Below are 27,605 nucleotides of genomic sequence, written 5' to 3'. Positions count from 1 at the left end.
GCTGTAATCTCTGTCTCAGCTGGGACTCTTGGGGGCTGATGGTATTAAGAGCAGTCTGACTCGGGTGACTTTCTCAGATGGGCTGCCCCTACTGGTCCACCAAATGCTACACAAAAACATCTTCTTCCTTCTCTCTCTCTTTGGACTCCCAGGCACTCCACTCTTGGAATCCTCACTCCTCAACTCTCAGCAATCCACTCGAGAAGACTCCCCCCCTCTCATGTCGGAACATGGGTTTTTTTTATATTACTACTTTGCCCCTCCCGATGGGGAATGGTGCTCCTCCCTAAAACCTCTCTGACATCACCGAGCAGAATCTGCTGAGACCCAGTCATGCTGAGGGCACTCGAACCATCCTGCACGCTTGTAAGGGGCAGGGATATTTTCTTAGGGGCTGAGGAGATACATCAGGACACACTTGGAAAAATGGCCCCTGGCCCACTTCTACAGTGCTGCTGGGTTTTTGCAAGAAACTATTTGTGGATGTGAGACGCAAGAAAGAGGGAAGTAAATACTCACTGTTCCCTTCCAGTAGGCACCAGAGGAAGCGTAGCAAGGCAGGGGACATGTGCAGGCCCCTGTGAGCGATGGACTATTTTTGACGATACAGAAGGGAGAATACCATAGAGGGAGGCAGATGCTGGGGAGGGGGGAGGTAAAGGAGAGAGGTAATAAAATATACACATGCACGAAGTTATGATTCATTATGAACTTTTGTACCTTTTGTACAATGAAAGAGAGGAAACTATGCATACTTTGGAAATAAATGATAAAAATAATCAACAGGGGTGCAAGGGTGGGAGCACTGTGTAGTTGACAGGACAAAGAAAAATATGTATCCTGGTGCCAAGGGTCGTACAGCGAAAAACGTGTGTATAAAGGGGGTGCAGAAGACCCGAGAACTTGGAGAAGGCTAGGACTCTATCAGAGTGCACGCTGCCTTCTCCCCAGGAAGACATTATTTACGTATAATGAAACATATGCTTGCTGTTATGATTCAATAGTAATAAAAGATAAATTGCCTGTGAAATTCCAAAAAGGTCTTCCTGTATGTTTTCTGAGACATATTTTACAGAAAAGGGATCCGGGAAGGTTTAGCCACAGCAAGCAGTCTAATCTAAAAATACAGATAACTAATTAGGGAACTGAAACCCTTTGTAAAAAGGAACAGTAAAGCTGAGGCTAAACAGGGCAGAGCCAACATGGATTTAAGCAAAGGGACATCTTTCCTTACAAATCTGTTAAGATTTTTTTTGAAAGTTAACACATATGTAGATGAGGGCAAGTTGGTTGAGATAGTGCAAGATTTTCAGAAGGCATTCATCATAGTCCATCAGGAGAGACTTATCAGTAAATTTAAAAATTATGGGATAGCAGGCAATGACCTATTGTGGACTGGAAACTGGTAAAAGATAAGAAACAAGTAGGACTGAATGGTCATTTCTCTGGATATGTACTGGGATCAGTACTTTTTAGCACATTTATAAATGATCTGGAGAGGGGAATGAAGAGTGAGGATTCAAAGTTGTTAGATCATGAGCGGATTGTGAGAAACTGCAAGAGGGGGGTTGAGTGTTTAAATGGCAGATTAAATCGAAGGCAGACAAGTGCAATGTGATGCACGTAGGGAAGACTAATGCAAGCTATAGTTACCTGCTGCTGCTGCTGGGCTCCACATTCGTCATCACCACCCGGGAGAAAGATCTTGGCATCACTGTGGAGAATACTTTGAAATCCTCGGCTCAGTGCACGGCGATGGTGGTAAAAGCAAATCGAATGCCAGCAATTATTAGGAAACAAATGCAAAAATAAAACAGAGAATATCATAATGTTTCTGTATCGATCCATGGTGAGTAGTGTGTGCAATTGTGATAGTGGAACTAGAAAAGGGTGACCAAAATGATAAAGGGAACTAGAAAAGGGTGAGCAAAATGATAAAGGAATGGAGCAGCTTCCCCTATGAAGAAAGGTTGAACAGGTAAGGACTCTTCGGCCTGGAGAACAGCCGGCTGAGATTATGGGGTGGAACAGGTAAACAGGGAAAGGTTACTTACCCTTCTGGTCTGTGCTAGGACGAGGGGGACATGCCATGAAGCTTAATAGGTAGCACATTTATGACAAACTGAGAAAAAAAAATGTTCTCTCAGCCCACAAACTGTGGATTTATTTTTGCCATAGAAAACAATGAAAGAGTTAGCATTGCTGGGTTTAGAAAGGTTTTGGATAAGTTCCTGGAGGAAAAGCCCATAAAACGATTACCCTTGTAGGCTTGGGAAAGCCACTGCTTATCCCTGGTGATGAGCGAGGATTGGACCTGTTCCTTGGGACCTGGATTGGTCACTACTGCTGGAGACAGGCAGCTGGGCCGGCTGGCCCTTTGTTTGGCCCGGGATGGTGCTTCTAGTGTTCCTTAATGGACTAATTTAATATATTTCCCGACTGGCTTTCTCTTCCCTAGGTCAAAATGCATCAGCTAAACAAAATATTCAATCTGATTTATGGGAAAATACCGAAAAATCTAGCTCTGGAAATTAAAAAAAAAAAAAAAGTCATACTTCCCCCTTAGCTCTTTAAAAGTAACTTTCATAAAAGTTGACTTGTTCCTATGATCTTACAACTTGGCAGCAGAAAGCCTGGGAGGAAATAGTAACTTGCTTTGGAAAAGATTTTGGAATCTCAAGTGAAGCAGGGAAAAAACCCCCAAAACCTCAAACACGTTCTGGAAGAAGTCAGACGGAAATGAAAAGGACTCTTGAATGTGTAGAGACGAGTTGGGTTTTTGCAGGTTCCAGGGCATTTGTATTTCCTGCCAAGCGACCCTAAGCCCGGAGTTTTCTGCGGGCACTCACTGTCGCCCTTCAGATCCATTGATGCGGGTTTTTTTTTTTTTTTTTTGGGGGGGGGGGGGGGTTTACATCGCTGGACTGTTTACTACTCGTACCCTCCATAATGCAACTTTGCACGCAAACTGCAAGGAAAAAAAAAAAACATCCACGAAAAAAAGTAAAACCAAATGTGACTCGCGTTACATTAAACCCTCGGAAGTTACAAACACCCCCAACCCGCCCCCGCCGGCTCGGATTCGCCACTGCTGTGGCTCGATTTAACGCGCTAAGGGGCTCCGAGAGTAAATGAGAGCCAGGAAGCAGAGCAGCTCGCCAGCCTCCACCGATCGCTAAAAGCCCTGGGCGAGGGGCGGTTGCTTTATTTACGTTCTTGTGCTTCTCCTGCCACTCCGTGCCGCCTCCCTCCCCCTCCCCTCTCCTCTGAACTCGCCAATAAACGCGATCCGGGGCTCCCCGGACAAGTGCAGCGGCGCGGAGCGGAGCGCGAGATGGCATGCGGGGCGCTGAGGGCCCGATCGCACGGTGCTGCCTGGGTAAGTGCCCCCTGCCCGGCCGTCTGGCAAGCGCGCGGCTCTGTTTGTTTTTTGTTTTTAAGCCCCAGGGCCAGCGTGCAGCCCCCGCACCCCCTGCAGAGGCAGTCGCCTGGTCTGAGCAGAAAGGGCCTCCTCGTTGTTTGAATTGGGGAAGAAAAAAAAAAAACAAAAACCTTTGCACACCGCAGCTTCAAATCAAATGCATCTTGGGGAAATAAACCAAAACGAATTCTCTAACAGGGTGCATCTGCTCGGGCTGGTTCCTGTACGGTGCCTCACTTTTTACATGACAGGGTGCATCTGCTCGGGCTGGTTCCTGTACGGTGCCTCACTTTTTACATGACAGGGTGCATCTGCTCGGGCTGGTTCCTGTACGGTGCCTCACTTTTTACATGACAGGCTGCATCCAAAACAGATGTGCCCGCAGCAGCAGCTCCCCGAGGCAGGGCTGCATGGTCTCTCCCAGGCTATTTTACAACTCTCTTCAGTTTTTAGTTTGTTTTTTACTGCCTAGGGCGGGGACTATGCCGGCTGAAAGTGGGCACGGTCGGGTTAGTGAGTCTGAATCTCAGTTCCTGCGGCGATCCTCATAGGTCAGTGATGGCCAGGTCCTGCCCCTCTGGGCTTCACTGTAGTCGGGGGCTGGGGAGTGGACCCGCAGCTCTGATGAGTTGCTATAGCACTGACGGCTCGATCCAGTAAGGCCGCGGTAAAAACAGTGCGGTAGTGTCAGGCGCACCCTTCCTCCCCGCACGCACAGTTCTCTTCACTAACTCCCCGATACTCTCCTCTAATCGCATGCAAATGCATGCCGCGGCTTTAAAGCGGTAGGGAAGGGTTATGGCCGGGTAACCCATTTTACTGTATAGGCGCTTAATACAGCGCCTATACAGTAACCTGGGTGCGCTGGTACCTGTCATTTCAAATGACATTTGAAATGACAGGTACCAGGAAGTGTAAAAATCAAAATTTTTAAATACCTGTCGGAGGGCCGCGTGGGTCCAGGCGGCCGGCGGGATCCGGGGGGGCCGGTGGTCGCGTGTTAAATCTAGGCCGCGGGCGGGTGGGCGCCTGTTCCAGGCGGCGGCGGCAGCGGGGGGACACGCGTTAGTTCGAGACGGCCGGCGGGCGGTGGGTGGTCGCGTGTTAAATCTAGGCCGGGTCCGCACAGGCGCACATTCACTGCCGGTGGGGGCTGCCTCTCCCGGCAGCCCCCACCGGCAGTGAATGTGCGCCTGTGCGACCCCTGCAATTCAGCGCTCAAGGCAGTCACATGCCGTGACGTCACGCCTTGAGCGCCGACTTGCAGGGGTCGCACAGGCGCGCATTCATTCATCCAGGCGGAGGAGCCGGTGGCGAAAGCAGCCGGCTCCTCCGCCTGGATGAATGAATTCATTCACTGCCGGTGGGGGCTGCCTCTCCCGGCAGCCCCCACCGGCAGTGAATGAATGAATGCGCGCCTGTGCGACCCCTGCAATTCGGCGCTCAAGGCGTGACGTCACGGCATGTGACTGCCTTGAGCGCTGAATCGCAGGGGTCGCACAGGCGCGCATTCATTCATTCACTACCGGTGGGGGCTGCCGGGAGAGGCAGCCCCCACCGGTAGTGAATGTGCGCCTGTGCGGACCCGGCCTAGATTTAACACGCGACCGCCCGCCGGCCGTCTCGAACTAACGCGTGTCCCCCCGCTGCCGCTGCCGCCCGGAACAGGCGCCCACCCGCCCGCGGCCTAGATTTAACACGCGACCACCCGGCTCCCACCGCCTGGACCCACGCCGGCCGCCTGGACCCACGCGGCCCTCCGACAGGTATTTAAAAATTTTTATTTTTTCTTCTGACAGGTTTTATGTGTCCCACATCATTACATTTTCTCGATCATCTCTGTATCGCTTTTTTTTTAAATTGTGTTTTATTGTTTTTGAGTGTCTTAAGCGGTGTCGATGGATTTGTTACTAGACTCACAGTCCTAACTCCTACTAGGGGGAGGCGGTAAACTAACACGTTACGGCCGCGGCAAAACAGTGCGTTACTAATGAGAGAACCTGAGCGCGCGTTACGGTATTGAAGGGGAATAGCTAATTCCTTCATTATACAGCTAATTCGTTCATTTACATGCCGGGTGCGGGAAGGCTTACGCGTCTGTTTTAAGAAGCACTACGGATGCGCAAAACTGGAGACTGTATCGCTGGTTTGCCTTACGCGTCCGAATTGTGCGCAGCGAGCTCGTTACAGACGAGAAATCTTCAACTGAACTTTACTGGATCGACCTGTGAGTCAGGGCTAGGGGTCGCGGCAGCAGTGGACACAATCCGTGCCTGCTGATAGGGGCGATCGAGGGCTCTTGGAAGAACGTGGCAGAGCCCAGAAGTTCGAGATGACCATGGCAAAGTTTACCTCGCTATTAGTTGTGAAAGGACCTATCTTCCAGAAACTCCTCCAAACTTGTTTTTTTTTTTTTTTTTTTTTTTTTTAAACCTAGCTCTACTACCAGCCTTGACCATGACCTCTGGCAAAATATTCCACAACTTGACTGTGCTGACTGAAAAAAAACTTTAAAAAAATTTTCTACCAGTTAATTTCATGGAACGTCTCCTCCTCTTATTTAAAAGGGTAAATAAATGTTCCCTCTTAACCTGTTGCACCCGACGCATGATTTTATAAACCTCTATTCTTCTCCAAGTTGAAGATCCCTAACCTGTTCAGATTTTCTTCACAGGGGAGCCATCACATCCCCTTTATAATTTTTTTTTTGTTGCCCTTCTCTGCACTGTTTCTAGTTTCAAGTTTTCTGTGATGGGGGCGAGCAGCACCGCACCCAATACTCAAGAGATGGTCTCATCCTAGCTGTATACAGAGGCAGGATGATGCTCTCCCTTTTATTCTCCATTCCTTTCTGAATAATGCCTGGCAGGCTGTCTGAGGCTTTCGATGTATTGTCCAGAATGGATTCTTTTCCGCCCTGTGAATCACTTTCCACTTCATTGCACTAACGTCCCGCTGCCCTGTGGAGCCCCAGTGCGGCTCGGTCCTCCTGCAGTTCTTCCCTGTCTGGGTTTTAGCTACATTGAATGATTGATTGTGTCTCAGCTGCAGATTTGTTCCCTTTTCCAGATCATTAATGCATACATGAAACACCGGATCCAGCGCAGAGAGCTGGAGTAACTCCACATTGGGGGGAAAATGGACTGTTCAGTCCTGCTCTTAGTTTCCTATCCCTGGCCGTTCCATCTTTGATTTACACAAGTCCTGGCCCAGTTTGGAAATTCAAATTTGTGTGTCAAAGTTTCTGACCCCACCTCTCGTGCAAAGAATGGATCCAGTCTGTTTCTTCAGTACTTATTCTCACTGCCTTTAAATGACGAGGGCGTATTAATATTCCGGAGAGCTGGTTGCGTGGTCTCCTTTGACGGAGGTGAAGCTCCACCTAGACCAGGGGTGGGCAATTCAGGTCCTCGAGGGCTGCAAACCAGTCGGGTTTTCAGGATATCCTTAATGAATATGCATGAGAGAGACCTGCATACACACTGCCTCAGTTGTATGCAAAATCTATTTCATGCATATTCATTAGGGGTATCCTGAAAACCCGACTGGTTTGCAGCCCTCGAGGACCGGACTTGCCCACCCCTGACCTAGACCCTGACGTTTTCACAGCTTGACCTCTTGGGTTATTGTAGGTCTTGAGTTTCTCTTTTTCAAAGAAAGGCAGAGCAGATAAGGGCAGAACTGATGAAGTCATTCTGGCCTCCCTGTCCTTCTGAATCACCACTAGAGCTGCCAACTAGCCGGGCCCAGCACCAGGCAAATCAGGAAGGGTCAGGGGAGGGGGGGTCCCCTCTCAGTGATTTGAAATCCTGCAGAAAGGGAAATAAAGGGGGGTTACAGTTGCCAGAGGAGAGGCAGAGAGTCAGTGATATTTCTAGAAAGTTGGCAACCCTGGCCCCACTACCAGAAACCCCAAGACCTGCCTCCCATCGTTCCTCAACACGCGTAGCGAACCTTATGGCCTCGCACCCACAATTTAAAAATTATAGATTTTACATGAGAAACAACATTCAAAGTGTACTCTTCTGAGGTGAGCATACCACAACATAATGTATATCATTTTTATATGCACTGCCGTGGTGCCAACCAGAAAATCCTGCAAAAAAAAAAGACATTTTGGAATCCGTATAGGGCGTGGGCTTGGCCCTCAGAAAGCCACGAGTAAACAATTACAATTAAGTAAACTCCCCCTACCAAAACAGCACTAACTGCCAAGCATGGAAACAGTAACAACAACACTGCAAGTGTTACACCAGGCCCTAACACACCACCGGGTCTGCTATTAACAAACAGAAGAAGATAAACTGCTACCGTATGATCCCTTCACAGAAACTATGCAAAAAGCTTACCTTGGGTGCACATGCAGATTACAGAGCCTCACCAAACATATAGAATAAAGTGGCCATAAAACATAAAAAGAAACGTGCAGACAAAAACTGAACTGGAAACTGCAAGAAGCCAGAGTCTAGATAAGTGCAACAATGAAAAAACAAATATCACCATTCTTCATAAAATAATAATAAAATCAAGCAATAACATTACTAAAACCATACTAATAAATATATACAAAAAATACTAACAGATCATTCAGTAATCAAACATTTTATAAAACAGCAGACACTCACGCACTCTCGCTCCGAAACGCACCAAGCGGCAGCAGCCTTCACCTTCAGCCCACACAGCTGACGGGACTTCTTTTTCGGATGCTGCTCCTTTCTTCTGACCATGATTGCACCTCCTCCTTTCCAGCTGCACAGGCCCACATGACCACTTGCTCTTCTGGGCCCACAAACAGGTCGATACAGTAAAGTGTGCTCCGTCGGAGCGCACTGTCAGCCTGCTCTGGACGCGTGTTTTCCCTTACCCCTTATTCAGTAAGGGGAGGAAAACACGCGGCCCACCCACGGCACCTAATAGCGCCCTCAACATGCAAATGCATGTTGAGGGCGCTATTAGGTATGCGCGCGGGATCCAGTAAGTAAAATGTGCAGCCAAGCTGCACATTTTACTCTAAGAAATTAGCGCCGACCCAAAGGTCGGCGCTAATTTCTTCCGGCACCAGGAAAGTGCACAGAAAAGCAGTAAAAACTGCTTTTCTGTGCACCCTCCGACTTAATATCATAGCGATATTAAGTCGGAGGTCCCCAAAAGTAAAAAAAAGTAAAAAAAATAAATAAATTTGAATTTGGCCCGCGGCTGTCGGGCCGAAAACCGGACGCTCAATTTTGCCGGCGTCCGGTTTCCGAGCCCGTGGCTGTCAGCGGGCTCGAGAACTGACGCCGGCAAAATTGAGCGTCGGCTGTCAAACCCGCTGACAGCCGCCGCTCCAGGCCAAAAGGAGGCGCTAGGGACGCGCTAGTGTCCCTAGCGCCTCCTTTCCCTCGTTTGCACCGCGTCGCCTAATTTGCATACTGGATAGCACGCACCGGCGGAGAGCGGGCGTTCGTCCACTCTCCCGCGGTCTTACAGTATCGACCTGAAAGGCGGAAAGAACGAGGCGGCGCAGTCACTGCACTCCTGCCACTGCTGTGCCTCTCCCAAAACTGTAGCGTCCTAGATAGCCTTGCACTTTCTCCTGTTCACATCCCTCCCCCCCATATATATATTCTTCCTCTCTCTCTTTTCCCCTCCCACCTCACTCACTCACCTTCCCTTTCCCTTCCCCCCCCTTCCCTTCACCTTGCCTCCTCTCTCATTTAAACCCCTCCCCTCACCGGATTTTCTCGTTCTTTTCTGCTGGTGGGATGTGGCAACCCCACTGCCACGACACCTTCCCGTGGCACTGCATGGGGCGGCTCTCTGGCCTGTGGGTTGGTGTCTCGTGGCAAGGTGAGGCAGCCTCCTCATCCTGCCTAATGCTAGGCCAGGCCTGGATTATATTGGATGTAGGGACCTTCGATTTCATTCGTTATTTTGCTGACTCCAGAGCATCCCCAATGCTGATAGCATTCTGAGCGCAGCTCTGCCACCATAGTGTGCTGGGTTGTTTGTTTGGGGTTTTTTTTACATAGTAGATGAAGAGCCTTTGGCCCACCCAGTATGCAGTCTCGTGTTTGACCTTGGAGGCTGGAAGTCTCTTCCCCTCCCCCTTGATGCTCCTCTAAGGTTGCACCTGCGGTTTTGCACGGTTTATAAACCTACGTGCTGGAGACTTTAAAACGTAGCCTGGTTGCCTTTTGCACGGCTAAAGGACGTTACTACGGTCCTTTCCATTTTATCTGGATGGGACAGAGGTGTGGGGGTTGATGGGCAGTTTTGTCCACTCACACTGTTGAGTTTTCCAGCCAAAACATGAGGCGCCTCAGCACTCCAGGCCAACCATCCTTTAATTCCAAGGTCATTCAGCTGACACAGTTACCATCACTGAGCGTCCTCCCCTCTCGTGTACCGAATTTTCTCTCATTTCTGAGAAGAGTTTGGGGGGCTAAGGCTCCCTTCCCCCCCAAAAAAAACCCCACAATCTAAAGCAGATTAGGGCTGTGCCGGGCTGCGTCTCAGACAGCCGCGCAGCGCAAACAGTGCGACAACAGTGGAGTCTGCGAAGGAAATGTAAAAACCAAAACAGACTTAGAGGCACGATTTGTAATCTAAAATAAGTCTAGAAACACAAAAAAAAAAGCCCCAAAGAAACCTAGGAATTTCAGTGGAAGAGGATTGCAACTGAAGCGTGTTCAGCTCAGGGCGCTGTTATGCTCGCTCTGCGCTGGGCTCGGCCCCGGAATTTTTTGGGCTCTGCCCGAGGTGCTCATGACGAGGAGATAAGAGATCCAAAGTCAGCCTCGCAGGTACACCTTGCATTTTTCTCTCTGGTAATTCAGATGTCAAAACGCTGCGCCCTGATTTTATAAAAAAAAGAGCGTTTTTATCCTGCGACCTTGAGCTCTTTTACTCCAGGGCCTCTCGTGGTTCGTCCTGCTGAAGCAGAAACTAGAAATGAAGTCTGTGCCACTCCGGGTGTGAACGGCGAGCGCCTGAGGCTAGCTGCAGAGCCGATAACAGGATGGCGTGTTCCAATAACTCACGCGGAATGGCTAATTTGTTCCCTTGTGGCATCCAAGCTTGGCACCAGTGTCTTTTTTTTTTCCACAATGGCTTTGCTCTAGGCTCCAGCAATTCCCTCAGCCCGCCAAAGAATGGTTCCCAGGAAGCACAAGAGCAGATGCATTTTAATTAAGCCAGCTCCTGAGAACCTGAAAGCACACGGCCTTATCTTATCCTCCTCTTCTTACCAAATACCATAAATCCCCTTCCAGGAATGTTTTTTTGAAGGTATAATGATTGCTCCACTGTGGTTTAAGGGATTGCCTGTTGATAGCACCGGTATCTTGCAATATCTTGGCATCATGCACTGCTTCCAAAAATTAGGTTCTGATGGGGATCAAAAATACTTTTATGACCTACAGCAGAATGGCTAGGACCAGAGGGTACCGCAAATCTGTCAGGATTTCAAGACACCCGTTCCGAAGATTCATGAGATGCTTTTGCATTCACTGCCTCCATGGCCTGCACATGCTTCTCATGCAAATTCATCGTGGGCATCCTGACAACCCGAACGGCTTGTAGCATTCTGGTGTTGCCTACACCTGCTGCAGATTGCGAGGGAGAGAAGTGGTTTCTGGTGCAAAGGATTTTGGCAGCTGTGTGCAGGCTTTCTAACGTCCTTCAGATAAACAGCTTCAACATCTCAACCTGATCTGTTCAGGATTAGTCCTTACCTACAAGTTTTCTTTTCAAAGTATTTTTTTTGTCTAAGGGGGGGTGTTAGCCTCTTTTCACCTTTTTCTTTAAAAACCCAACCATCAAAGCCCTTTTAGATCACCGCTCCATCCTGTTCCCCACATGTACTCTATTGGCCAGGCTCAGGTATTATTGTTGCTGCACAATGGATGAGTTTCCCCTCCCTGATGGGGGCCCCCACCACACTCCTAGCCTCGACCCACCCAAGGATGAGAAGCCAGGGCTGGGATTTGAACAGGGGGGAGTCTCCTACACGGCAGTGCTGTGCATTGCAAGTCAGCTGGGCCCTTCTTCAAAGCAATACAAAAAAAAAAGGTACTTTGATACTACATTCCTTAAAAACAAAGCTACAGCACCGTATAAGTATCCGAATGACAGCACGTCACATCTTGCTTTAAAGGGTAGAGCTTTCTTTTATGTTCGGTGTTAAAGATACTCCTGGAACATTCAGAACATCTGACATGAAATGCTGATCTACAAGGCTGCACCATCTGACACGAAATGCTGTCAAAATTGTTCAGTGAGGAGTCACAACTCTGGTGTGTGTTGCCGCTTCACAGGGGCAGGCTCATGGGAGCTGTCCTGCCCAGATGCTATTTCGTCTCCAGGCTATTGTTAAAATCCACAATGGCTGCGGCTGTTCCAGCCCTGCAGCTTTCTACAAAAAAAAACAAAAAACCGTTCCTGAACTGGCAGCCACAACCAGGCCAAGCCAAGTTTGGCACATTGCACCGGCTTCACTTCTTTAGCAGGCCGAGAACGACCCTTTTTTTTTTTTTTGCTCTCTAACATGCTCCCCCCCTCAAACAAAAAAACTGGCTGCTGGGAACCCCTTCTGAACTGGAGCAGGAGACAATGAATTCAAGCAGCAGCAGCAGTGGCATCCCAGCCCCTGGAGATCGCCCCTGTGCTTCCCGATCAGAATATTTGGGCATGGAGCCAGCTCCGATCTCCCGTGCCCCGGGGCTGGCAACACCCAGTGGCCAGATTGAGGGCCCGAGATGGCAAGGGCTTCAGGAGCAGCACTGGTGAAACGGCCACCGGCCCAAGGCCTGCCGCTGCTAGGACCGGGATGGAAAGGGGGGAGGGGGAGAGGAATCGAAGGCTCCTGGCGCCAAAGCAGGAGGAGGAAAGGGCCAGGTCACAACAATGCTTGGCCTGTGCTGAGGGGAGGACAGGTGGGCACAGCGGGACCAGGTCAGCGCAGGAACTCGGGACTAGAGGGCCAGCTGGGAAAACAAAAGGCCGGATCCCGAGCCATGCCTGGAGGTGGGAGTTGTATTCCCCTCAAACTCACAGCCAGTTAAAATACGCTGAAGGCAGCATTTGATTGGCCTTTTAACCTCTTGACTGCTTGCCAGTAAATTGGGTTGAGGTGAAGAACCTAAGACAGCAAACAGTCGGGGAGGGGTCCATCTTGCGCACCCCTCTCCCAGGAAGTGCGGAGGCTCTAAGCAAAGCCGAAGCCTCAGATCGGACACAAGGAAACTGCTGGGCTGGCTCCCGACTTCAGAGCTTTGGATAAATTGTTCCTTGTGCAAAGGACCCCTCCCCACCTGACGCTAGTGGGGGGGGGTTAACCTGGATCCGGTGCAAGGGACCCACGCGCAGCACGAGGGTCTCTTCCCTGCGCTACAGGCGCGGGCCTAGCTCTTCTCTGCATGGGCAGAGTTCCCGGAGGGGGATGGGTTTGTACGTAGGCGTGCAAGTTTTCTCACTAATCCGCTGTAAGTGCGTGCAGGTAATTTTTCTGGTGTAGTCTTCAGGTGGAGGGGCGGTAGTTGAATACTTTCACTTTGCGAATATGTGCAGGCTGGCAGGTAAGAAATACTAATTATTGATAACCCTCTCCGCTTGAGATGAGAAATGAAAATGTAAATGTATTCCTAGAAATCCCGTGCTCTCACCTACCAAAAAGTTCAAATGAACTATCTTTTTGATCTTTACCCAATTCAAGGTAAGAAATACTGGCAGGCTTTCCACCAGCATGGGCAGTTTTAAAATTACCCCTAGAGCAGGGGAGGGGGTCCTGGCACTGGTCAGATGGTGGAGGAGGGGCGCACAAGATGTTTGGCCTTTTGTAACTGAATCTAATTTGACATTTGGCGGGGGTGGGGGAGGGGAGAGACTGTGACCTAAAAACACTTTGAGAAACACCCGATCCCGAGCAGCCGCTGGTCCAGGCTGGTTTCCTGCTTCTTTTCTAATGCATTTTGGCATTGTCCTTTTCAGTCTGCAGGCTTTTTAGTCTCTCCATTCCTCCAATCCTTTCAAGTAATACTAAAAAACAAGGGGACATGACATAAAACCGACAACCTGCAGATTCAAAACACATCTGTGGAATCTGTTGCCAGAGGGCGTGGTCAGGGTGAGGAGCATTGCGGGGTTTAAGAGAGGTTTGGACAAGTTCCGGGAGGAAAAGTCCACAACCCATTATTAGCCAGGCAGACTAGAGAAAGCCACTGCTCTCCCTGGGAACGAGTGACGGGAATTAGATCTACTTTATGGGATCTGCCAGGTACTTGCGAGCTGCACAGGCCGCTGCTGGGCTCAGTGTCCCTTGGTCTGACCCAGCATGGCGGTTCTTAGGCTCTTGATAAAAGGCAGGAGAGAGCAGGTCTTGGTGCACCGTTGCTTAATGGGCTGACATCCCCCACCCCGATGTTTGCACAAACCGAAGCAACAGAGACTCGAGCAGCAGGATGGACCAATCTGGTTTCTTCCATGTCCACCTTTGATGCTGCATCTAAACATCAGAGATGTTGGCAAATTCCCGAGCCGCCATCACGGTGCCCTATAATCCAGACACGTCACTTTCCATGATCATTCCAAACTCCTCCAGGGAAATCTAACTAGGGTTGGAAACCCAATCTGGTGTTCGGTGAGCTGCCTCTGTGCATTCAGTTTCTGTGTTGTCGGTGCTCCATAGAATCCATCCCTTTAACTCTGCCCCTAGGCATCTCCATTTTTACATTTTTTTCTTTTCCGTCTTGTCCAGTTCTATGTGATCACTGCCGTCGCCTGTGACTAGGTAGTTAACTTTCACTTATGCACAAGGACTGCAATAAAGCCTTGAACACCCCAACAATGTTCATAACTATTCAACTTGGCCAAAGCTGCCAGTCCAGAGCCTCCCACCTCGATGCCTTGTGGTTCTTGTTTACAACCCAAGATGGTGAGGAGCAGCAAGGCTGGCAGAAGCAGATACCAGAGCTGCCTGGGACCAGGTTGCAACCCCAGCCTTTGAGTAAAGTGAAGGGAGGGGGAAGAACGGACATCATCCATCATGGGGCGGGGGGACGTGGTAGGATGCAGGTGCCGCTGCCATTTGGCTTTTCTCATCATTAACCGGCGTAAATTTTGTCAGGTTTCTTTTCCTAACTATCATGCTGGGAGGTAAAGCGAACCATCACTGTAACCAGCAAGACAAATTACAGCCGACGGCCGCAGCAAACCGTGGAGAAGCGCTCAGGGCAGCACAGAGAGTCTACAGGGTGGCGGCAAACGTGACTGCCTGAGGCTACAATGCATTGCCCCCTCCCCAAGAAAAAAAAAAACGACAGCATTTACAGCTTGACAAGTTTAATACCTCAGTTTCGGTCCTGAAATCAAAAACAAAAAGACACGACTCGCTTGGTCATCATTGCTCGGGAGAGGCAAAGGTTGCCAACCCGCCCTCAATGCCCGGGGGACAGAGAGATGCTTTAGGGAGCTTGGTGAGCGAATCCAAGAGAAAGCCGGCCTGTCGCTTGTGTGCTCGCTCGTTGGCTGCCCACGGAAGGCCAGGTTGTAGCACAGCCTGCGAGATTTTACAAGACAAAAGATTTTTTTTTTTGTTGCACTTTGAAGACGCCCAGTACTGTATCAATTATTCCCAGGGCCAGAAAGAGTTCAGGCGGAGGCTATGCACAAAGCCACCGGGGCCCGGTTTATTTAAGGAGTTTCCCCATAGGCCCAGGGCGGAAGCGGGCCCTTTTGATGTGCCGAACACCTCCCGCGCCTCACGGAGATGCCACGTTTGATAGCCGGTATCCACCGCACCCTGCTTCTGATTGTCCTACATAAAGTGGAAGTCAAAATTGTACATGAAAACGGAATGCGTCCAACAGCCCCCCTCCCAAGCAAGACGTTACCCGACAAGAGGCGCCAACTAAAACTTGCTGGTGAATTGGCAGCAGCCTGAAATGTGTATCAGAAGAAAAAAAACCACCAAAACTTTAAATCGGGTTTATCAATCAAATGTCATTATTCCAATCTTAAAGGCCCTGGCGCTCCTGGCAGAGGCAGAATAGGTTAAGGAGCTGCGTTTTTGGCTCCAGATATTTAACCTCATTTGTGGGCACATTCCTGGGGATGCGTCCCGCTACGGTGGGGATGTGACACTTTAAATATGGGAACAGTGGGGCAGATTTAGTAAAACATTCTTTTAATTTTTAGACGCACACATCACACAAGCGCTGCTGCTGCCTCCTTTATAACATTAATTAAAGCAGTGTCGCTGCCATCGCTGATGGGAGATGGGGGATGTATTTGTTATAGAAGTACAACTGTACCGTACTGAGGTCCTCGTCAGGAGGACTTAACAGTTATTATTCAAAGCCAGGACCAAAGGCTGAACTGCACTCAGAGCTGCATGTGTAGAAAAACAAAACCCAAAAAACCAGATGCAACAGCTCAAATCATTTCAGATATGGCTCCAAAAATAATAATCACGCTCACCTCTCCTCAACCCCTTAATTTCCGCCTGAGTTTTAGTTTCTGTCTCTTGTATGAACTTTTGGGGATTTTTGTTTTTTGAAGCCGTGTGTGAGGGCTGAAAGAACAATTCTACAAGTCCAAACAGCCAGGCCGTGTGCAGAAACCGCCCCCCCCGAGCAGGGAGATCCGTTAGAGAAGTGCGGAGCCAGCCCCGCTTACCGGAAAAGGCCACGGCGGGTCACTTCCCCCTCCCTGTGCTCGCTGGTCTGGGCATTGTTGCGGCCTGCGCTTTTCCTCTGAACTGCTATTTCTGGGCGAGCAGCGTGCGCTTCGCTTCCTGCCCACCCCAGAGCCGGAAAGAAAAGGCAGGAAGCGAGCACAGCAGCAACCAAAGGGCTCAGCGGACCGGAGCCGGGCAGGAAGAGGGGTAGTTTGCTCTCCTGGTTGGTAAAATGTTGCTTGCAAGCAAATGCTGCACTGGGAACGTTATTTCACTCCTACTGCTAGCTATGACTTCTATAGCCTCCCCTGTACAAATGCGCACACGAGACTGCTCCTTACAGTCTAGAAAAGGCCAATATTCGGGCAAGTTTTCTTTCTTAAGAAATAGCTTTAAAAGCCACAAGGCTAGGATCAGGAGAACCAGGCGCTAACAGTGAAGAACAGCTTCAAAAAGGCGAGGTTTTAGGCTGAGCAGGAGCACGAGGCAGGGTTTCAGGAGGTGGGAAGCACAGGAGGGAGATGGGGGTGGAGGGAGACTGCAGAGTGAGTGCATTGCTGGGTGACTGAGAGAACCTGAACTCTACGCAGAAGCAGCTGGGGAGCCAAGGGTAGGAATTTTTTTTTTTTCACTACAGCATTTTGTTTTGCCATCCAGGAATTAAAAAGAAAAAAAGGTGTTTAAAAAGAAGTATCTGGCTTATTTTTCCCACGGATATTTATTTAGATTAGAAACTGCTGTCATTTCAGGCATGGACAGAGCTGGTGGCGCCCTAGAGGAGCGCCAGCCGGCGACACCTTTTCAAAAGCCGCCGCTGCGCACAGGTCGCTGGCCCCCTGTACACAAGCTTTATGGATCATGACCTGGCCACATGGACCGGTGAGGGTTTGCGATCTAGGGCATGGCAGGAGGGGGGGGGCGTCTCCTTTTCCAAGCGCAGCTACAGTTCAGAGCCCAAGAGTCCTCTCTGGTTCCTGTAATTTAAACCATCCTCTGCCCAGGCCGGCAGGAGTGCGTAACAAAAGTGATGCCTGAATGGCTGCCGAGGGCCATCTAGGAAATCTTAATCACATTCCAGGGCTTTCAGAGCCCAGATGCAAGACGGCTCACGAGAGGCAGAAATTCCTGCTCATTATTTCTAGAGCGCTACCAGGCAGTGGAAAACTGTGTTTCGGGCCTCTTTCTATCATAACTCGTTGCCTTCCACTTTTAAAGCCACAGCTCCATGCTCACTTATATCAAGAACCTGATGGGCCCCCCCTTCCCACTGACAAGTGAGCTCAGAAATCGGCACAGCTTGCCTTTCCCGCAAAGGGTTTCCAGCGCTACAGATAAACAGCTGAGCTGGTTCAGTGTGGCCTGCACTGCAAGAAAACAAAAAGCCATGTACACGGCGATAGAGTAACATGAGAGACGAAGCTTCCTCTGGCCAGAGATGGTCGGAGGATGTGTGAGTGGTTACTGAAGACCTAGTCTGCAAATGATTTAAAAATAATAAATTACCCTGACTTGCATGCTTTTTTTTTTTTTCTGACCCAGCAGTTTCCTCCAGCTCGATCGGAACCGGCCGCTGTTGGGTCACGGCATCATGACTTGGGGAGTTCCCCCCCCCCCCCCCGCTTAACCCAGTCACTGCAGAGCCGGCCTGTCGGGGGCCACACGCCCGGGCCCCTTCTCGGAACCCTGCGATCACGCGGCCCCCTAAAGCTGACCGCTAGGCATCGCCGTTGCACACTGGCCGAAACTTCATTTCCCCCTGCGGCATCCCCAACCCAGCCTGGGGATAAAGGCGGGCCCCCTCCGCCAGGCCAGACGCCGGTTTTAAGGTGCAAGCGAACGTTAGACATGGCGAGAGGCGGGAAAAGGTGCCCGGTGCAAGACATTAAAAGGAAGGCTCGTTCCAGTCACAGTCATTCCAGTCTTCTGCTTGCAAGCTGGGATTTTTTTTTGGGGGGGGGGGGGGGGTTGGTAAGTGGACAGATTTCAAGGCAATGTTTAGAATCCAGAACCAGTGCCTGCAGAGAGCCCCATGTGTCGGACCCAGCTCAGAACGAGAGTAAAAGGCCAGAAGCTTGTTTACAAAATTTCAGATGGAAAAGTGAGGGATAATGGAGTTGCACTGCTGGCCCGAAACTGCCGGAGCAGGAGATTTAACTCTCTCTTTAAACACATTTATTTATTTTATTTTTATATACCGACATTGGATCTGAGATACCACATCGGTTTACATTCCGGTACTGTGGGTATTTCCCTGTCCCCAGAGGGCTCACAATCTAAGTTTTGTACCTGAGGCATTGGAGGGTAAAGTGACTTGGCCCAAGGTCATGCACCAGCCGCAATTTTTAAAGCCTCTTTTTTTTTTCCCACAGGCTTGTGTGTTTGGCAAATGCAAATCCACACAGCCAAGCGATGGCCACCTCCGTTAGTAGAGTTCAGAGTCATTAGTCCACCTCTAGGGTGTGGGGAGGGAATGCTCCTCTAGAAGACGGGGAGACATGGAGGCTGGCTGCGCCGCGGCCTTAGCTGGGCGAGATCCTGTTGCAGCAGGGACCGCTCTCAGCGCGCTCCTTCAAAGCCGACACCTCGGCGAGTGGGATCTAACATAAGGAACCTGTGTCTGTAATTTCCATCCGTTCCTTGATTCAAAAGAGTCGTGGAACTTAACTCCACGGCCTGGGGGACCAAGAATCCTGGTTTGTAAGCTGCCTTCCCTGCCAGGATGCTGGGATTCGAGGTTCTGGCTCAGCGCAGACCCAGCACGGGCGCTGCTTAAGGCAAGAGGAGCCGACTTTCTGGGATGCCTACGTTTACAATCTGCACAGAGGCCCGCGCCGTGACCAAACTCCTCCTCCTACCCCCCTGGCATGTCCTGAAAATCTGGCCTGGGCAGGACATACCAGGGGGGTTTGGAAGGAGTTAATGGATCTGCATGCGGCAGGCCAAAGCTGCTCATCTCCGTGATGAGCAGCAAAGCTTCAGAAGTTTAGAAGCTTTTAAGAAGAGGCTAACAGGTCTTGGCTGAATTCTAGTTTTTTGGTGTTTTTTTTATTTGGAGAGGAGGTGGGGGAAGTACAGACTTCCTCTTCAGCCCAGGTAGGTACTGAGGATGCAGCGGTTCCCACTGGGCCAGGAAAAAAAGTTTGTGTGTGTGTGTGGGGAGCCCAGGGAACCACCAGGACTAAGTTTAAAAAAAAAAAAAATTCCCCACAGAAAATAGCTTTTTACAAAGTATCGTACCGTAGCACTAATCTTTTATTTGCTTTTCCAAAGAAAATATTTTGCCTGAAATGTTCATAGTGTGACTGCTTTAAAAGCTAGACTTGCTGGAGCAGAATGAAGCAAAATAAACACGTCAGTCGGCCTGGACTTGGAGAAAATGTAACAGCATGGAAGCTAAGTGAGCTCTTCAGCTCAGCTGGTGAAAGATGCACTGCATGCGCTGAGAGATGGGAGAGCATCTCCCTCTCACACGGCTACTATTACATTTTGACATAAATAAATCTACGTTGCCCGGCACAGTGCTGCTTCCAAACAAGAGCTCGGTACTCTCGGACAGCAAAGCATGCATGCTGTCCAGTTTGGGGTTACTCGGCCCTGCAGACAAAGATGTGCCGGGTCGTCCAGCAGCAGTGCAGAGTCCTGCCTCCCTCTGGTGACCAGCAGGAAAGCGGAGCATCTTTATTCTCCAGCACTGCAAGATCTACACCCCGTGCTATGAAGCTACAAAAAAAATCACTGTAAGCACCACAGGGCAGGGAGGGTCAGTGGAAGAATCAGGCTATAAGATTTTAAAGGCGGGCCACTCAACAGGGAAATATCTTCAGAGGGAGAGCCGTGTTAGTCTGGTGCAGCAAACACGACAGGAGTCGGGTGGCACCTTATAGGCTTACCAATTTAGTGAAGCACGAGCTTTCGAGGACAGAGTCCACTTCCTCAGATGCAGGAGTCTATAAAAGGTGCCACCCGACTCCTGTTATTTATTTATTTATCTATTTTGCAACATGGTTGAAGTAATGGACGTCTGCCATGCACCCTGATGCTTGGTCGCTTTTACCCTGGTTTCTTGGGTTTCGGTTATCATGATCCAATGAATCCCCACCCCCGTTGGCAAAGCACCCAGCTCCATAGGTGGCGTTTAGGATCGCAACAGTTGAGTATGTGGCCAAGAGAAATATTTACCTTTCTATAGGTTCTGGTCCTGCCCCCCTGCAGGGGGAAAAGGGAGTTGCGTGACCCTGAAGATCCGCATTAGTTTGGTTTAAACGACAAAGTTGTTACATTAGTTTTGCAGCCCAAGACTATAAACAGGGGAGGATGGAATCAAACATGCTCCCATGCTGAACTGCTGCTTGAATAGTGGGGGGAATTTAATCTGCTGGGGAGGTCTCTAGACACTGCTCAAAGAATAAACGAAGAGCGGAATAGAAACGAATCCGTTAACCTCCACGAACGGAGATCGGGGGAGGCCTGGTTTATCAGCAGCCCTAGACTTGCTGTGCTACAAAGCTGGTCTGCACCCATGTAGTAACCCGGAGCAGGGAAGCATTAGCAGTTATGTACTGCACGGAAAAATGTATCTGCCGTGGAACGTCGTGCTCTCTTTTTTTCCCCCAACAAAAGGCCCTTTGTGCCCTCCCCCTCGCTAAAACGGCTGAACCTTGACCAGCAAGGGATGAAGATATTTCATCCATGGAAATAAAATCCTGCAGAACAATGTGGGTCTGTTCTGGTGCCCCCAGTGATATATAAATACACAACGCCAATTAGTGAGCAATTCCAGTGCAGAAGGGTTTTGCTGGTGTCATAACTTATGGCTGGATCTTTTCGTTAGACTCCTTGCTGCCTCCATATCACCCACCCCCTCCCCAAAAAAACACACAAACACGTACACATTCCAAGAGCCCAGTATGTAGCTGCTAAAATTCTGTTCCCATTCACCCCTAAAAAAAAAAAAAAAAAAGCAAGCCTTGTGCAGGTTATCTGTGGAGGGAAGGAAAGGGGGTCTTGGCGCCCCCAACTCTGTCAAACGCTGCACCTTTCTGGTTAAATTGCAGGTTAACTGACGAGGCCCAGACTCCCATCTTCCAGCAGGGCGGCCCACTTCCTGTACCTGAAGGGATGCTTTCACATTTCCGATGCTACTGCATCCTGCATCCACTCTCCCCATCCCCGTTTTTAACAAACTTCAGCAGACCTGCCCCCAAAATGCCTTTGCTTGTAAATTCTGCAGTTTGACCTGCGGTGAGCGTATATTACGATTGATAAGCTTTCTATTCTTGTTCACTGCATTGGAGCCAAGTGAGAGATAAATAATTGTTGTTGTCGTAGTGGTATAAATACTTTTTGAATGCAGGCCACTCTTCCATCCAGGAACAGCTACGGTCCGGGTCCCTCTCCCGTCCCTGTCCAGGCAGGCTTTAGACAGCCTTGCTTTTCAAAAGATTTGTTTTTCCCTCGCTCCACGAGAACAAAATAATTTTGGGGAAAACTGATCCCTGACTTGTTTTGGCGAAGGGCCTAGTGCAGATCTGCTTATCTGCTCGGGGATCGGGACTCTCTGTAATTTCATCTCTGCCTCACGAGGCCTACCCAGATATTTCCAACAGGGAAAGCTTTTGCAGTGCTGCAAGCGGGGGGTGAGGGGAAGAGAGGACCTAGCATTCAAAAACCTTTTGGCTCGGTCATCTCCGGGGAAATGCTGCAGTTAAGGTTTCTAGAAGCAAGCGATAACTGGCTGGAGCGGCACAGTTCAAGCAAGCAGTGATGCTCTTTTGTTTTAAGAGAGAGTCGCAGAGGCGTACACTAGGGGAGAGGGGTGCCATTGCCGCCGGCAGGAACGTCCCGAGGAGGCGCGGCAACGCTAACCCGAGGAGGAAAAACCCCGTCAGCAAAAAAGCAAGAACCTGCAGCTGCGCCCGCCGGCATTCCCTGGAGCCGGTGCGGCAGCAAAGAACAGGCCCAGCCTTGCCGCCGGCGCTCCGGGAGCCAGTGGCAGAAGAAGAGGCCCTGCGGCGTATCTGGGAACTCTCTCCGGCTCGGACTGTAGAAAGGGACTTTGCACATAACATTCAACCATTAAAATATATTAAATCTTCCCACGGTGGACCAAGGGGGGGTGACAAATTCCTCTTAATTACAGTAGAGGAGCTTTGAATCCTATTTAGAGGAAAGCTCCCTCTGCAATTTAAGACACTTTACTTTTATCGGATATTTTTCAAATTGCTTTTTGGTCTGAAACTTTCCTGTAAGGTCAAATCATGTGCTGACCCCTTTGAAAAACGTAGGCACACAAGCAAACAATCCCTTAACCTGGCAGGCTTCTCGTTCTGATTATCTGAGACGTATTCTCGATACCGATGGACCTTGCTTTTAATTTGATGACTATTAGCCATTTTTTTTGGAACTGTGCTCGGTTTACTTTCTCATCTTTTTTTGCCGAGGACGGGTGGCTCCGACGTCGCCACTTGTCTTCTGAAATATCCGCTGGCCGCCCTCAGCCACTTTTGTCTTGGAGTCGACAGGATGTACCTGAAACGAAGCGCATAACATCTCCTCCTGCTCCAAACGCTGCCTGGTGTCCGTTTTATCGTATGCGCAGCCAGCACAGGGTGAGGTAACGAGGCGTCCCTGCCACCATGCTGCAGTGGGCCAGGGTTATTTAGGTATCCGCCAAGCCCTTCAAGGCGGAAAGGCAAAAAGTAATTGTATATTATTCTGGTCCATTCGGTTTCTAAGAGAGGCGAGGTCTACGATTTCATTCTTTTCCCGGTGTGACTATTTCCTGTCGGCCATAGCTTGCTTTTTTTTTTTTTTTTCCCCCTCCATGTTTTATGAAGCGATTTTACTTTTCTTCCTCCCTCATCACCTCTGCCAGAATTCAGCCAGATGGGCGTCATCCTCTGAATGAACCCTTTCACATAGGCACCCGGGGGAACTTCCTGCTGGATTCCCCGCCCAAGTTGTTTTGAGCAAATGGCGCAGGAGGACTTCCCGTAAAGCAGAGTTCCAACATAACCAGCTAAAGGAGTCACTGAAATGTAAGCTCGTGTGATGCCGAGGGCCTCGTTCCTGCGGGCGCTGCCTACCCAGTGACACGGCTGCACAAGGTCAGGCCCCACTCCAGCCGGCCGGCGTCCCCCTCTCCCTCCTCTGTCCTTCCTGGGGCAGGCAGGCTGCGGTCCGGTCACTACAGCTCATGGGGGGAGGGGACCTGACCATGCACTTGGCACGAAATAAGGGACACGCGCCTCAAAAAGAAATAACTTGTTGGTTTTGCTACCAGAGGTTACTGGGACTGCACAGTACCCCCTCCCCCACACGCTTTCAACCTGGCAGGGCAACCCTTCCATCCTACCATTAGAAGAAATCACGCCTGCAGAGTCATTGGAAAATGCACCGAGCAGTGAACCTTTAAAGTGCTGAGATCATGGAAGGTGCACCGGCGAAGGAGGAGGATTTAGGCACACAGGGGATCCGGATCAGCCAGCCTGCTCAGTCACAACGTCAGGAAGAGAGGAAAGGCCAGCCCAGCATATTCTGGGCAGGAGGGCATCTTGCTTCATGGAGCTGGACATTCGCCGGCATTACGGACCGGCCAGCACCTTGTGTGGCTTCCTACGGCTTTGCACTGTGCCGAGTTTTGAGCTTAACTTTTAGAGAATGCACAGAGGGGGGTCACATCCAAATCTTATTCTAAAACTGTGCACCAGACACTTCATAAAATCCGCTCTAGTGCTTTAAGTGCATGCTCTTCCAAACTCGCGCAAGCTGTTTCAGGCAACACGCAGGAGGCACTGGGGGGGCGGGACGACTTTTGAAATGGGTCCTGCATACGCAGGTAAGGAGCGTGCATATGCTATTTTACAAAACAAGAGTACACACGTATTTTTAGTTTTGCACAAGCATTTTACCGGGGGACGGGGAGGGGCAGTCTACAGGCGCTCCCCAGGACAGGGTTCAGAAGTGTGTGCGGTAGTTGCTATTTTGTAAGAGATGTACGCACTACAATTTGTTTGTATACTTTTACACCTGCTAATTGACTCGCACAGGTGAAACTGGACCTGGCTGTAGTTTCTGAATGGGAGAACTGGGGGAGATTTATGGTGAAGTGCTGATTCCAAGCACTTGCACATGCTTTATGGAATATCTGCTTCGGTGAGTTTAATTCTGGGTGTGTATCTGTGCAGCGTCAATTATTTTGCACATAAAATACACACTCGTGTGCCTAGGGAAAGGGCGCGCTTTCCTGCATTGGAAACAAACACGCGCACTTTTGGAGCAGAATTTTATAAGCTGCGGCATTTTATAAGCCGTGCAGCTCCTGCCACACTGTTCATAAAATGCTAGCATAAGTCTCCGTGCGTCTCACGGATGAGGACCGTAAGTCTCTGTGCGTCTCACGGATGAGGACCGACCGGCCCATTTCCCCATCTTCTGCCCAGCTCTATAGTCACTCGGAGATCCTCTGTGCTTGTGGCCAGCTTTCCTGGAAGTGTAATGTAAGTCACCCGAGCACATAACCTTGGTGAGGTTTGGGTAGAATCTGCCTTCTGCTCCAGATGCTCAGCACGCACACACACACACGCGCTAAGACCACTTTCTGTATTCGCATCATACATATGCCAAGCACCTGGTTATCTCCAGCTGTTTTACCACATGTGTACCACAGAAGCAATTATATAAAACTTTATGTAACTTGTTTTGTATTCTGTGTCATAACAAACTGACATCTCTCAGACTTGTTTGCTTTCTACAAACACCAAGCAAGAGTCTGACCCTGCCCCACGCTTACAAGTTACACTGGGGTCCTCCATGTACACAGAAAGAGAGAACGCTCTGCTGGCAACAGGGCAGACACGGGGCAAAAGGTCTCAAAAAAAAAAAGCAGTGTGATGTCCTCCGCTCGGGCTGGACACCCCAGGCAGTCACCCTGGTTGTCCAACCCTTGTGACAGCCCTGATATAGGACAGGTTCAATCACTTAGCTGTACAAGTGTTTGGTACATATTTCGTTTGACCCAGTAGTTTTCCTCCTGCTGCTTCAAGCTTCCAGCTCAATCAGAACCAGCCTAGCTTTGCGTTCCTCCCTCCAACTTAGCGCTCCGTCGTTGCGGCACCAGCCAGGGGCCACAATGGTTCCAGGATCAGATTTTATGTGCCCCCCCCCCCCCCCAAGGTCACCGCTGAATGACAACGAAGACTCCCTCACCCCTCAGAGGCTGTGAGCACTAGGGGCCACAGCATCCCCCAGCCCTGGCGGAGGACCTGAGGCAGGAATGAAAGCGGAGGCTCTCCGCACGGCAGCACGTGGCACTGCCCTGGGGGCCTGCCCTATTCACATTATTATTATTTTTTTTTTTTTAATTTACTGCAGATAAATACTTGCAGGAAATACCATGCAGCCCATCCATTCAAGAGAGGGTCACAACCCTGGCAAAATTAACAGTACAAGGAATCAATTTCCCGCAGCTTCACAAAAGGGGGAGAAGTTCACAGAGAATAAAGAAATCAAAACAAGCTGAATGCAAACTTGTGCACAAAGCACCACGGAACATTCGCCCGGTTCTTCAATTTGGCGCTTTTCTTTAAAAATCAGCCAACTCTCGGGGGCGGGGGGTAATTTTCAAACTGTCCACCTAGATCAGGTGTCTGCAACCTTTCAAAAGAGGCGGCATGTCATTTATTTATTTTTTTCTTTTGTTCAAAATATTCTGAGAACCACAACCCTGTTGTAACTCGGGACATTTGTGTAAAGGTTTGAAAGAAATTTAACACATGGCTTAAATGACAACGGCCTGGTGACGGACTGGGAGGAGCTGTCCTTGGCGATAATGATCTGTTGAAATGTTTTAGTGCCTGCATCCATTTAATGTTGTTATGAGTATGCTGTAATGTAATTAGTAAGGAGATTAAGTATTTTTAAATAAAATGCCGCCTCCCATTCAGCCCCAGTCATTAGTCACTTTCTGTCACTAGGACTCTCCCTCTCATTTCCCCCTCTTCTCAGCTGGCAATCTCGCTCAGGGACCACCGTTCAGGCATGTGGCGCGCCCCTCACCTAGCTGCAAGGTTTGTACCTGATTTTAAAGGGGAAAGTACCCACTTACTATCCCCCACCCCCACCCCCTCCGAAAACCGGCACAGACGCCAAGGACTCACAGACTTTGCACAAGCAAAATTCCTACGTTAAATAATAAAAAAATACGAACCACGCGTGCCGTCTTCTGATCCCGCACGTTAGCCGGACAGAGGGAGATTGCCCGAGGGCTTGCTTCCAGGTGCAAGGGGCTCGTGAAATCCGGCTCTCTGGGCGCGCACATCCCTTGCTTGCAATTTCTCCTCCTCCTCCGAGGCCGCAGGAATGAAATCCTTGGAGGAAAAGCTGCGAGCGGACCTGGTTCTTGCCCTCTCTCGACAGAAAACGTAAACCTGGACCTAAATGTTTCGGTTTTTTTTTTTTTTTAATATGTAAAGAATCAGACTCGGTCCCAAGCATCATCGTCTATAAGAACGAGCTATCCCTTCCTATTAATGGAATCGCAGAAACATGACGGCAGAAAAAGGCCGAACAACTCATCCACTCTGCTCATCCGTTCAATTCATTTAGCGTCACTCCCCTTAGAGATCCCCTGTGCATATCCCACGCTTTCTTGAATTCAGATACTGGTTTTGTCTCCACCACTTCCACTGGGAGGCCGTTCCACACATCCGCCACCCTCGCTGTAAAGGAATATTTCCTAGGATTACTCCTGAGTCTGCCCCCTTACATCCTCATCTCATGACCTCTCATTCTAGAGCCTCCTTTTCCATTGTAAAAGGCTCAGCTCCTGTGCATGGAAACCTTTGAGATATCTGAATGTCTCTATCATATCTCGCCTTTCCTCTAGGGTATATGTGTTTGTTTAATAATGCGATGCGCGTTGGTTGCATTTTTACTTTTTCCAGATCATACTTTCGCTTATTACAAATGGGATAAAGCAGCGTGGTTGCCCCATTAGTCCACCTGAACGCACGGAAACAGAGGTCAATAAACAAAGAAATATTAAGGGATCTCTCTTTGAATGAGCTGCATACATTCCTGGACTAGCGTGTATGTGTTCAGGTAATGTCAGCTTTACTTTCCAGCTGATCACTTTGACCTGAGGAAGGGATTGTACCTCCTGAAAACTTGTCAAGAACTCCGTTAAGTTGAGCCAGTGAGAAGGTAGCATCTTATAGTTGCTGGTTTCACTCATTACATAAAAAGCGCTGACATTTTGAGCAGTGGCTCAGCCTGGCACTGTTGGTAATTAGAGAAGCTCCTGTGCCCAGCCCAGCACTGCTGCAGAACAGGTTCACCCCCCTTCTCTGCCCCTCTCCTGGTTGCATCAGACGGCTGCTCTTTGCCACTGTGAAAGGTCAGGTCAAGATCCGAGTCCACTCACCTTCATTCTGCCCTTCCACACCATGCCTGCAGCAGAATTACTGTTAGGACAATGACTGGACAATTAACGCCTCTTAGACATGTCACTGTGGAGGGGGGGGGGCCTGT

The 27,605-nt window shown here is 49.7% G+C and overlaps 2 protein-coding genes across 7 annotated transcripts in view; one reads left to right on the top strand and one right to left on the bottom strand.

Annotated features, from left to right (window-relative positions):
* The window catches only part of C14H7orf50 (chromosome 14 C7orf50 homolog), a 132,157-nt gene that overhangs the window by 27,833 nt on the left and 76,719 nt on the right, over positions 1-27,605 (bottom strand). Inside the window, exon 1 of one of the 6 annotated variants that reach the window (XM_029577034.1) lies at positions 1,654-2,021. The exons of 4 other annotated variants lie outside the window; for them this stretch is intronic. In XM_029577034.1, coding sequence (XP_029432894.1) covers positions 1,654-1,848 — 195 coding nt within the window. In that variant the 5' untranslated portion in view covers positions 1,849-2,021. Of the gene's footprint in view, positions 1-519; positions 721-1,653; positions 2,022-27,605 lie in introns of those variants that run through there. One more of the 6 variants, XM_029577032.1, reaches the window with a different exon arrangement.
* Positions 3,297-27,605, top strand: part of GPR146 (G protein-coupled receptor 146) — a 49,205-nt gene continuing 24,896 nt past the window's right edge. The window contains exon 1 of the mRNA XM_029577031.1: positions 3,297-3,379. The gene's annotated coding sequence lies outside the window, so the exon portion shown is untranslated. The remainder of the gene's footprint in view (positions 3,380-27,605) is intronic.

This window comes from Rhinatrema bivittatum, chromosome 14 (genome assembly GCF_901001135.1).
Source record: "Rhinatrema bivittatum chromosome 14, aRhiBiv1.1, whole genome shotgun sequence".
NCBI lineage: Eukaryota > Metazoa > Chordata > Amphibia > Gymnophiona > Rhinatrematidae > Rhinatrema > Rhinatrema bivittatum.
This window is presented reverse-complemented; position numbering and strand designations above follow the sequence as displayed.